Here is a 12,744-nt window from a genome sequence, read left to right as displayed (position 1 = left end):
ACTTCTACTATCAGTGACTGGGCTATTGTCATTCAAAGATCATTTTTCTTAAATTCTGAGTGTGGTTTGTTCATTTATTCAGATAGTGCTATCATTTAGCTATGAGCCATCCCCCAAAAGCTCATGTGTGAGACAGTGCAAAAAAGTTTAGAGGTAAGATGATTGGCTTATGAGAGCCTTAACTTAATCAATGCATTAATCCTCTACTAGGGATTTACTGGGTCCCAACAAAAGGCACATAGGATATATCTAGAGGAGATAAGTTAATGGAGGTGTGCCTTCAGGGTGTATATTTCATCCTTGGTGAGGGCAGTCTTTCTCTCTACTTATTGATAGCCTTGTCCTGATGCACTTTCTTCCACCACACTCTTCTGCCATGATGTTCTATCTCATCTCTGGCCCAGAGCAATGGAGTTGGCCATCTATGGACTAAAGGCTCTGAAATCATGAGCCCCAAATAAACTTTTCTTCCTCGAAAATAATTATTCTCAGGTTTTTTTCTTCAGAGCAACAAAAAAGCTGACTAAAGCAGATAGTACACAGAAACTTTGTGTAAAGGATGATGGAAAAGCTCCTTAAACTCAACAAGCCAGAACAACCATTTACCTCTCGCAACAGGACCATAGAGGTCAGTTGCAGAATAGAAGGAGTGGGGGGAGAGAGAGAGAGAGAGAGAGAGAGAGAAAGAGAGAGAGAGAGAGAGAGAGAGAGAGAGAGAGAGAGAGAGAGAGGGAGGAGGGGGGAAGAAAGAGAGAAGAGGAGAGGGGGAGAGAGAGAGAGGGAGAGCAAGAGAGTAAGAGAGCAAGAGTAAGAGAGGGAACATGAACAAGGTGTTGATATTTATGGGCTTAACAGAGGATGAGGAGGAGCAAGGTGAGGGGGCTGGGCTGTTACTTCCTCATTTGCCTAGAGTTGAGCCACTTCAGGGATTGGAGATGCGCCATTCAAAGTTAGCACCATTCACAGGGATTGGAGGTGAAGGTTCTCACGCCATTCAGTGCATCATGGACCTGAGCTCCCGGAAGAGAAGCAGTCTGGGCGCCATCTTTACCAACACTTTGGACTTTAAAAGTCAGAATATTATGATTTTTTTTTCTTGGGTTAGGCAAATTCATCATTATAATTAAAGGCTTTAGACTCAAATAGTGAAATCTCAAGCAAATTTTGTTCGCACTGTACACAATGTAATGATTTCAGCCAGACCACTATCTTTGCAATTGTTTGGTGATGATAGCAGCAGTAGTTAGGAAAAGAGATGTGTTTCTCTTTCACCCTTATATTGAGAATTTAATTTTCTGGGTAGTGAATCTTATTTGATTAATTTCCACTATTACATCTTGATCCTCCTCAAAACTAGTTCTAGTTCATCAACTTCAAGTTCATCCAATTCACACACAAAAAATCAAGTAAGTAAAAGCCACCATCAATATTAAGATTACTGTATTCCTTCATTCATAGGGTTGTCTTTCTGCTTTGTCATTGCATGGAAAAAGCAGGTAAGAAACTCTATGGGACGGAATTATAAGGCCACTAATGCCATTCATGTGAGCTCTTCACTCATATCCTAAGCATCTCCAAAAGAGCCAACCACTAAACAACATTGTTGGTGAAAGCTCCATCCTTGTCCTAAATACCGATCTAATAACAAGGACACAGTTTTGAGAAGAAGGAAAAAGAAAGTTTATTGCTTGCTAGCAAAGGAGAAACACAGGGGCCTCCTTTCCCAGAAGCTGTGATTCTGCCCATTAGCAGGAACAGGAGGCTTTTAAAGAGGTGATTCAAAGGCTAAATTCCATGTGTTCTCTGTTGGCATTGTAGTTCAGTTGTTAATTTGAAGTCATTTCTGAGATCTTCTGGTACCATCCCCAAAGACTGGATTACTTTGTTCCTTTGGTGGGTGTGTACTCAAGGACAGATAACTTGGTCTAGGATGGGGAAGAAAGGTAATTACATTTCCCCCTGAGATTAGGGAGGGGAAAAAGTTTAGGAAGGAGTCAAGAGAGATGAAGAGAAAGAAACATGTCCATTTTAAAAATAAATTGCAGTAGCAGAGCAGCAAGGGCTATATTCAAAGCACACAGTAGACCCCTTTTACATTATATTGGGATGAGAATCCAACATATGAATTTTGGGGGAACATAAGCATTCAATCTAAAGCACTTGGTTTTTGATCTGCATATTTACTGTTTTCTTATCATCTCCTTATTTAATCTAGGAAGAATTCTTAGAATAGTTTATTAAGCATTTGATACTATTTTCACTGAACTTTTATTCTTGGTATTTAGTCTGACAAATGTGGTAGTTTACAGTGAGACCTACCCAAGGAAGCTATAAGCCATTTGGGTGATTATAAGCAATTTACTAATCTCAATGTGCTTCCACCTGTAAAATACTTACAATAGAACCTACTCAAATGAAAGGATGCAATAGATAATGATATAATGCATGTGCAGTTTTTACATGATACTTGGCAAATTAAATTTTCAATAAATGTTAACAGAAACAGCAGCAGCAATGTTATACACATACTGTAAAACAGCACAAGACTGGTTAATCTGAGACTGGGCCAGATTCAAGGACTGCCTTCAGTAGTGGGGAGAGGCAGAGGTCTGGCTGCTTTTTTTAAAAAAAATGATCATTGAGTAAAGGAATTGGAGATAGTGATTGTAGAGAGATTTTCTGAGAAACTGAACAGTGAAAAATAGATATGAAAGTTGTAGGGATATCATCAGAAAAGGGTACACAGTAGTTTCATTTTGTTTTAATGAGAAAAGGCATCATGTGTATTTATAGTCTTCTGAGTAAAATGTTAAAAGGACAAAGATAAATAGAGCATCACATGTTAGGAGTGAGTCAGATCAAGGCCTAAGTGCCTTTAGCAGGAGAGGAGTGTCAGCTCTTTCTATAGGATTTGAAGAAAGCAGTGGGAGTAAGTACAAATGTAGGGTTTTTTAGTTAAATGATAAGAATTCAAGAAATTTCACACTTAATATCCTCAATTTTTATGTAAATTAGAACTTTCTCATCTCCAGAGGAGACTGAAAGAAAAATTAAAGAAAAGGGCCAACTGTCGTGGTGCAACCTTGTAATCACAGTGACTACAGAGCCTGTGGCAGGAAGATTGCAAATTTAAGGCCAGTCTCATCAACTCAGCAGGATCTTGTATTAAAAAAAATTAATAAAAGGAGCTGGGATGTGACTCAGTAATGTGTTCTTGGGTTCAACCTCCAGTACCAAAAAAAGAAAAGAGTGAATTTTAGGATTGGGCAGGGGTGGAAGGGAGAGTTACCACATATAGATATAGCAAAGATTTTCTAAATAAAAGAAAGGCACAGTTGACTTCAGATTTTTTGGAGCTACAGCAACACTAGTAGTCTGCCTGATTATTTAATCTTTTCACTCTTCAGTCACAAGAATAAATTGATATAAGATTGATCTAAGAGAATAAAGGTCCTGGTTTTGTGGAAGGATAAAATTATGATAACTGTTTAACCAGCTATAACTTCTAGGATGGAGCAGAAAGGAACTTCATGAACTCTCATGCAATGGATGCAAAGATGTAGGACTGAAAATGTAGTGACAATAAAGAAGGCTGAACCAAAAAAAAAATATGGTTATAGTATAGTTATCAAAATTTAATGAATTAGGGATATTATCAAAGTGAATCTGTTTATTGAAACTGGAAGTTAATCAGTAGGAACTGTATATAGTAGCCTAATGTGCCAAACAATCACCATGATTTTATGGTGACCATCTTTTCTTTTCTAAATGTGATTTCATTGTTGTGCAGCATTTATTTTAAAATAAAATGTCTTAGATCTCACAAAATTAAAAAAATAATTTGAACATAAAACAGAGCATATTCTATGGTTCCATTAATACAAATTTTAAAAATATGCATAATTAGTCAATGACCCAAGGAAAGACTTGCAGTTTACCAAAGGGAGGTGGATAGGCCTGGAATGGTTCAGAGCACATACTGAACATTGGTGATGTTCAATCTCCTGATGCAGATGCTGGACAGATGCATATTTTGTAAAATTCTATTGAGCTGTACACTCACAACTTGCAGAATTTTTGGTACATTTTATACCTCAGAATTTACATTATCAATAGTTTGCTCTAGGGATAATTCCTATGTTAATCAGAGGTTAAAAGGTTAATATTCCACTGAATTTTTAGCTGCTTTGGCATTAGTAATAAATTCGCTCATTAGTATAGGAAATGTCTTGGACGACTTGATTTAGAATCAGAATTTAATTTTAGTTGGGAATATGATTTTATTTCTTATTATATAGTTAAATTGAAAACAAAAACAACTTATAGGTCAAGGCATAAAAAGAAAAACTAGCAATTTTTTTCTCTATGCTCTTTTTTGTTCCCTTTAAGTGAGAAGGTGAACTGATTGGAAATCTAATAACCATTACTCCAAGGCCAAAATAACTCTGCTACGATGCAAACCACATAGAACAAAAAGAGATAAGCCAGTAATCTGAGCCCTCTTCTAAAGCTGAGAATATTAACTCTCTAGAAAATTCATAAGATATTTGATACGGAATGAAATATTTGAGTTGCTTAATTTGTTACCTTGTTTAACAGGTAAATAGGATTATCCTGAAATATTTTAAATGCTGAAATATTTTAAATGATCCAAATATGTGTGTGTACAAAATTTGAAAGTTAAGTCAAACTCATGCTGTATTTTAATGAACTTTTGCTATTATTTGCTATTATTATTATTATTATTATTATTTTTCATTATTCATATCCCAACATTACCACTTATTATCTATTCCTTGGCTATTGAAATTTAATTAAAATTATATCAAATTAAACTTTCAGTTGCTTAGCCACTTAGGCTCATTTCAAGAATGCTGTAGTCATACATTGCTAATATCTACTGTCATGGGGTAGATTTAGAACATTTCTATTTAACAGAGTTCATTGAGTCAATACTAATTTATATAATTAAAGCAGTACCTTCTTCAGATTATGATATTTAATAATAATAGAATTAATAAAAATAAGACTAGCTATACAATAGAAGATAATGATGATTATAAGTGAAAACACACAACTTACATATCTAGTATCATGAGTATTTTATATATAGTCTTATGATGTAATTTTTTGAAGACACTCCTAGCCACAATTTTTTCAAACATTTCACTTTTAAATAACTTTGAAAATGACATTCTGAAAAATTTTCATTAAGTAGAAGCCACAGAACCAACCTTATATATTATGGTCACAGCTATATTTTTAAAGAAATAGAAAAAAATCTAAGCAAATGATTAAAATCCTTTTAAATTATAAATGATAAGAAACTTAAACAGATTTTTTTAAGTCACCTGCCACCAATAACAAAACCTGGTAAATCAGGATACAAAATGATTAAGAAAGAAATTAGATTAGTAGTACCTTCTGTATTTATGGTTATAGCATTAATTCAATGAGATCATTTTACACATTCCTAAATTTATTTGTTAAAAACTCTAACTTTGATTTACCTTTCTGTCATTTTAATATTTTGTGCAGTCTTTAAGTTGATCCACTTCTGGCTCTATGCTAGATTTTTAAAAACTCATATAGTATTCCCAAAACATGAAAACAATCTTCAGGTAACCAGCCAGTCCCACCCTTCAACAAATTATGAATCACAACTCAGAGTTAAATTTATCAGGCATATCAGTTAAAAATTAACTTATTTCTTCCTCCATTGTCTATGTACTTTGTATTCACATTTCAGTAATCATTCTCATAATAACCATTCAACACCATGGATGCAAAGTACATAAATACACATCATGATATTCAGAATAAAAAAGAATTTTAGGACAACTTTATTGTATTATTACAACAACCTTAAAAACATAAATAGTCCCTTCAGTAAAGATTAGTTTTTCTTGTCAATTTATAATCTTATTTTTTCCTCTCTCCTAGGCTACTGATAAAGATACTGGTAATTATAGTGCTATGGCATACAGACTCATAATACCACCAATTAAAGAGGGAAAAGAAGGGTTTGTGGTGGAAACATACACAGAACTCATCAAGACTGCTATGCTCTTCCATAATATGAGAAGATCTTACTTCAAATTTCAAGTTATTGCAACTGAAAACAATGGGAAGGGACTGAGTGGAAAAGCTGATGTACTTGTAAGTAGAGAAAACTTCAGATGTATAAATTACACACAGCTGGGCAAGTGGTGCATTCTTTTAATCCCATGAATTTAGGAGAGTGAGCCAGGATGATCTCAGCAATTTAGCAAGGCCCTAAGCAACTTGGACCTTATCTCAAAATAAGATATAAAAATGATTGGGAAAGGTGGCTCAGTGATTAAATACCTGACACCAAAAAAGAAATAAAGAAAGAAATTGCATTCGATACTATTCAGATTGTATTTTCATCTCAGAACATTTTTAGGAATAATTTAAAACAGATTTTTAAAACATAAATATCATTAATTTTCATCCACATTTTTAACATCTAGCCTTTTGTTATTTAGAAAACAACAAAAATGTTTTGTAGCAATTTGTAATCAGTAATATTGTTGTTCTGACTTTCTCTTGGTCTGTGCACAAGTACAGTGGTAGATCATTTCCAAGAATAGTTTGATATTAGTTTTTATTGAATATATTTAAAGCTAATTCACATATTCTGTGCAATTGCTACTGAGTTGGAAGTGTGGACTATTTGGACTTTTTTATGATAAATCTAATAAAAATTATAATTATTCTTGAATATATTTGTCACGTAAAGATGGAGTAAAGCATAGTTTGTGTATTATTCTTCTTGTCATAATAAATCTTAATTTCTCACAGTTATCTTCATTAAGTTATCTGGACAAACTTAACCATCATATGCATGCAGTCATAAATGATCAGGTTTGTCTTCTTAGATAATGGTGAGGACCAATTTTCATGATTCTGGTGGGTACGAAGGCCCCAATTGTCCCCCAGCTACACTCTCCATTGTAACTGTAAAGCTATAATTGGATAAAGAAAGGACAATCTCAACCAAGAAGTTTAGACATAGAAAATACTAAGGTTGATATAGAATTTTGATCAAATTAAGAGCTATAAATGTTATAAAAGAATGCCATTTCTTATTCTGTTTTTTAAGTTATGCATAATGGGTACCTTAAAGACTAAATAATAAGATCACTACACAAAGTATAGTCAAAATATGATAAAATAAATACAAAAAAATATATATAAATAAATAAAATATATATAATGTGAATATTGTATATATGTGATTTATATATAAATAATGTGAAATTTATGTTTTTTTAAATTTATACTTTATAAATAATATATGAAAATTTTAGCATATGCTAAAATATATTTACAAGGAAAAATTCAAATAAATCAAATATTATATGTATAAGTGCATATCATATATTATTATATTATGACACAAACTAAGAGCATCAGGAAAGCCATCTCAGCAAAATTACATAATCCTATAGTTCAAAAAAGTAAGATATAATAGGAATGACTTCTATGCACAAGACACAATATGTGCCAAAACCAAGGAGAAATAAAAGATGACAAGTTTGAAAAAGTCACAGAAATTTATTTACTCAGCAGACAAGAATGTGAGAAGGAACAGGAATAATTAATAAGGCTAGAGATGAAAATAAGTGGTCCACAGAAAAGACTTAAGCCACATGAAAAATGTTGGTACTTTTCCCTAAATACAGTGGGCAGCCACTGGAAAGTTTTAGTAAGATTGGGATAAAAGAAGGTTATTAAACTTAGAAGAAGGCTTCTTGTTTAGTACGAATCTAGTTCTCCCCTGAGATGGCACCATTTTTACTGCTGCTTTATTAGTGGTGGCTTTTGTTTGATTCTTTTTCATTTTTGTCTCTTACAGTCTTCATATTGCCCACTGGTAGAGTAGGATCTTCTGTGTACAATCTCATCACTTCTAAACCCTACCTTCCTCCTAAGAGTCCAGTCTTCATTCTCATCATCTGTCACTCACTACTCCCTGTGATCTCTCATATATATGATGGATAACTATCCATCATATATATAACTTTAGCTCCTGAATTACTGTTCACTATCTCTGCTAATTCTCTGAACTTAATTTTTTAACATCATTCATTATACGCAATGATGATTTTTTCAGTGATCAAAACTCACATTCCTTGAATGCCTTCTTTCCCATGACTCCCCCCCACCATTTCAACCATTCAGAGCCATTATCTTTGCCAGTACCTCCATAATTTCCATTTCAAACCTCTTACTCTTTGACTATAATGCTGAATGTGTCTAACTAAATTTATCACTCTTTGTCACCACTAGTACCTTTATTCCAGTTAGCTGACAATATATTTTCTGTCCATCATGTTTCTATTGAGACCTCCTAATGTTCTCCTTTCTTGCTTATCAGCTTTATGGCATATTTTCAATTATAATAAACATGTTAATATAAAAATTTAGCTTCCTTTTTTCCTATATTATTTATGGTTCTCCAGAAAAACAGAACTAGTGGATTTACTAGACTGGTTCAGTTATAAGGCTGAAAAATTGCACAACATCCATCTGAAAACTGAAGAACCAGGGAATCTTGGTAGAATGGTTGTCTAAGAAGCCAGAAGCCTGACAACTGGGAAGCCTGATGATGTAGCTAGCAATTTAAGACTGATGGCTTAGAACTCCCAGAAGTCAGAGGACCTGGAGTGTATATCCAAGGAGAAGAGAAAATATGACCACTTAGAAAGGAAAAGCCAAAAGGAAAGAGAGGATGTTTTCTTTCTTGTGTTACATTGTTACTTATGGAGCCACCACCAACTGTGTGGTGCAGTCTTCAGTGAAAGCACAGCTCACCCACTCAGTTTACTACCCCACACTCCAGTCTTCTCCAGAAACATCCTCACAGAAGCTCTTAGAAATAACACTTTACCAATTATCTAAACATCTGTTAATCCAGTGAAGTTGACAGCCAATCACACCACCTTTACTGATATATGCATTTAGCAAAGTTGTGACTCTAGTTAATTCCAACTCTCTACTTTCTCCATACCTCTTCCCATGCTAATTTTATCTTCCAAAAAGAAACACAGTAGTATGATTAGTTTCATTTTAAATAAACTTTTATTTTCCAGCATTCACTCTGTATTTCTTGAAGTGTTCACTCTCAATATTCTAGAAAATCTGTTCCCAATAGTCCAGTATATTATCTGCATCCTCATTGTTATTTAATGGAGTAGGATTCTATTTCATAAAGCCAAAACTAGCACTCCACCACTAAATTGACTTACTGATTCAAAACACTTTGCTTCCTTTCATAGTTTTGTTTATTCCCTATGCTTTATTCCAATGAATTCCTTAACTTAAAGACAAAATATGTCTATTTAAACCTATTTGGTAGATATTTACACAAAAGTAAGTGCTGTAATCACATCATTTTGAGAAAACAAATGATAGTATTTACTGCTAATGAAAACATTGAAGCTTTTCAGCACAAATTGGATATTAGAAAGCTTATATCTGCCACTAAGAAATGACAGCTTCTCTTTACTTAAAGATTAACTTATGAGATCAATGATAATAGTAAATAATATTTCATTTCTTGATATTATATAACAAAGTGTGTCCCATTTGAAAACTCTGACAAAAATCTGAACTAATATTTTCCACATGATTGAAAAAGACATTGAAAACTCATTCATGGGTAAAAGATAAATTCAAATTACAATAAAGATAAATGAATCTTCAGTGTTACTAAAAATGTTTCTAAATGTGGCTTTAGATTTTACATCAAACCTAACCTTGCAGAAATTATCACTTGAGTTTTAATGTAATATCAAAGCATAAAATACATGATGATTTGAAAAGGATTTAAAACCATTACTTTCATTTCATGAAAAGTGAGTGTATAGCAGAGTTCATTTAAAAGGAACAATGACCAGTTCAAGCAGGAAGTGATGCATGTATCTGTAACTGGATTGTCCAACACACTAGCTTTCAGTCAAATGTAGCTACTGATCACTGGAAATTCACCTGGTCAGCATCGGATGTGATGTGCTGTAAGTATCTAATGCACACTGGATTGCAAAGACTTAAGATGAAAAAAAATGTAAAATATTTCCTTAATAAGATTTTTTTATATTGAATATATATTCGGATAACATTAAAGTTTAAAATATTGGGTTAAAAGCATTATTGAAATAATTTTGCAAATTTTTATCTGTCAATGTGGATACCATAAAAATGAAAATACCATATATATCAGTTGTTTATGAGTTGTGTTGTATTTGTATTAGATGGCAATCTCTAATTTTTATGGGATCAAGAAAGGGAAATAAAAAGATAGTGTGTTCATGAGGAAGAAATAATAGGGCTTGGAAATAAAATATGTAAATTAGAAACCTCTGTTTTAGAACTCTGTGATTCAAAAATATAAATTTTCTTTTTTATTGTGCCTAGTCATTTTAACCTATTACAAAAGCAATACCTACAATGATATAAATCTATATTTTGAAAAGTTTCACTTATAACCAACCTACAGAGCTGAATTAAGGAAATTTGTAGGATATTTTTACAATTATGGTATAGGATTTTGTTATAGTTCAGAGGTGGAGCACATGCTTAGCATGAACAAGGTGGTCCTAGGCTAAATCCCCAGCACCACACAAAAAAAGCATAAAAATATAAAATTATAGTGTAATTAAACCTTATGAATTTCTGAAATATCTTCATATTGTTATTATGGGAAAGGAACAATTTTAGAGGTAAACTAAGACAATATATTTGTAGTTAAATGTAGCCTGACTTTTATTAATTTAACAGAAATAGACATATATATTTTTTCATTTCTTTCTTTCTTTTCTTTTTTTGGTTCTGGTGATAGAAGCCAGGGGTGCTTAACCACTAAGGCCCCAAGTGCTCTTCATTTATTTTTTTCAGATAGAGTCTAAGTTTTTGAGGTTGGTCTTGAACTTGTGATCCTCTTGCCTCAGGCTCCCTGAATCACTGGGATTATAGGAGTGTGCCACCACATTCAGTATATTCCTCTTATGTCCTAAGAATACAAATCATGTCAGAATTTGTCAAGATCTAAGAATATTTTTGAAAATTTATAAAAATCTGTACATATTTCTGAGGACCTAAAATATTACTTACTTTTTACATTGATTCAATCAGAATTTAGTTCCAAAGCTCACTAATAAACCTAAAATCTTTTTGAATAAGTTATTTCTCTGGAATGCAGCAAAAACATTGGCAGTCCTTAAAAGGCCAATGATGGTTACTTATATCTGCAATGCCAAATTTTGCTTCCCTACTGTATAAATTGATTGAATTCTAAATATTTATTTATAAATCAGCTGCTCAATAGCATAACACAAGCACAGAAAGTCTATAGCTTCTTTGCACACACATATAACTAACAGTCTAATTTTTATTGCTCTAAAATTATTAAGAGTCTACCAATAACTGTGGTAATAGAACTTAGATATTTGAGCTGATGGGGTAAATATATAATAAAAAGTCCAAAATTTTAGTACTTTAACAAAACTAATTTTCTTTTTCTCTCACATGACATAACAAGAGAGTATACATGTTTGACTAGTGTCCTTTATAGTTATTCAAAAAAGTTCAGAGACTTTTGTATTTCTCCCCTTCTTTATGGCTTCTTCATCTTGATTTAGATGGGGGTGGATTTCACAGATAAAAGAATTCTAATATTATTAATTCTTTCCCTTCCTGTCTTTACATTAGCAAGAACTTGATCATATGTCTGTAATAACCAATCTGGGAGTCTGGGAAATCTATTTTTACAATGATCCCACTAGGAAAACAGAAATAGCTGGGTGAACAGTTAACCAGTGCTTATTACATATTATCAAATATGCATTTACCAAATATGCCTTGCATGCATTTTATGCAGGGCCCAAATGCTGACAGGGAAAAACATGTTTCTTGGATATAGGGACAGATCTATAGAAACACATCCAACAGGATGGATAGTGATGTTAACCTGCATTAAAGGAAATAAAGAATGATTATCCCTGTCATCTCTTCAATACACTGCTTATGCTCTTCATTGCTTTGCCTGTCAATAACTACCATGTTATCACTCCTGAACCTCCTCCCACTAAGTAGTTGGAAGTACTTCTGCTCAAATACACTGGGATAGCTCCTCATTCCTGAGGCCACTAGTTCAGAACTTCTGAGTCCAGGTGAGAGGACAGTTATAGGATATGATGGGAGGTTCAGGAGGTTCTGGTGAAGATATTTCTTGTTTAAATAATGTCTTATGATTGTTATTTTTCCAGGATATTTCTTTTTCACTAGATTTTTTTCTGACTTTTCATGGTCTAATATTAAGAGAGAGAGAAAGAGAAGGAAAGAAAGAATTTCATAAGTTTTATATATGTACATCTAGAGATTTTTCATGTGTTTTTCTGCTAATACTCAAAAGTAATTTGAAAATGTTTCTACATAACTTTGTTCTTTTTATCCAGGACCAATAAGAAAAGAAAAAGTTACATAAAAACTGTGAAAATCAATTTTTTCTAATGAAGTTACGTGATTTTTTGTAAATAAAGAATCAGGACTGATCTGTTTAAGTAAAACTTAGATATTTGGGTCCAGATAGTTATATAATGAGTTGGAGGTACAGAGGTCACACTGCCCATGTTAACTGTTGTGCATAGGTGATAAGCCAACAGATCCCTGGCTTAGTATACAGTCTTCAGACCTGAAGTATTAGACTAAAAAATGGTT

The 12,744-nt window shown here is 33.0% G+C and overlaps 1 protein-coding gene across 1 annotated transcript in view; it reads left to right on the top strand.

Annotated features, from left to right (window-relative positions):
- The window catches only part of LOC120885679 (protocadherin-15-like), a 189,507-nt gene that overhangs the window by 129,556 nt on the left and 47,207 nt on the right, over positions 1-12,744 (top strand). Inside the window, 3 exon segments of the mRNA XM_078027797.1 lie at positions 856-1,071; positions 1,459-1,496; positions 5,944-6,159. Coding sequence (XP_077883923.1) covers positions 856-1,071; positions 1,459-1,496; positions 5,944-6,159 — 470 coding nt within the window.

This window comes from Ictidomys tridecemlineatus, chromosome 11, assembly GCF_052094955.1.
Source record: "Ictidomys tridecemlineatus isolate mIctTri1 chromosome 11, mIctTri1.hap1, whole genome shotgun sequence".
In the NCBI taxonomy this organism is placed as follows: Eukaryota; Metazoa; Chordata; class Mammalia; order Rodentia; family Sciuridae; genus Ictidomys; species Ictidomys tridecemlineatus.
The sequence above is the reverse complement of the archived record's forward strand: the minus strand, read 5'-3'. Positions and strand labels throughout refer to the sequence as shown.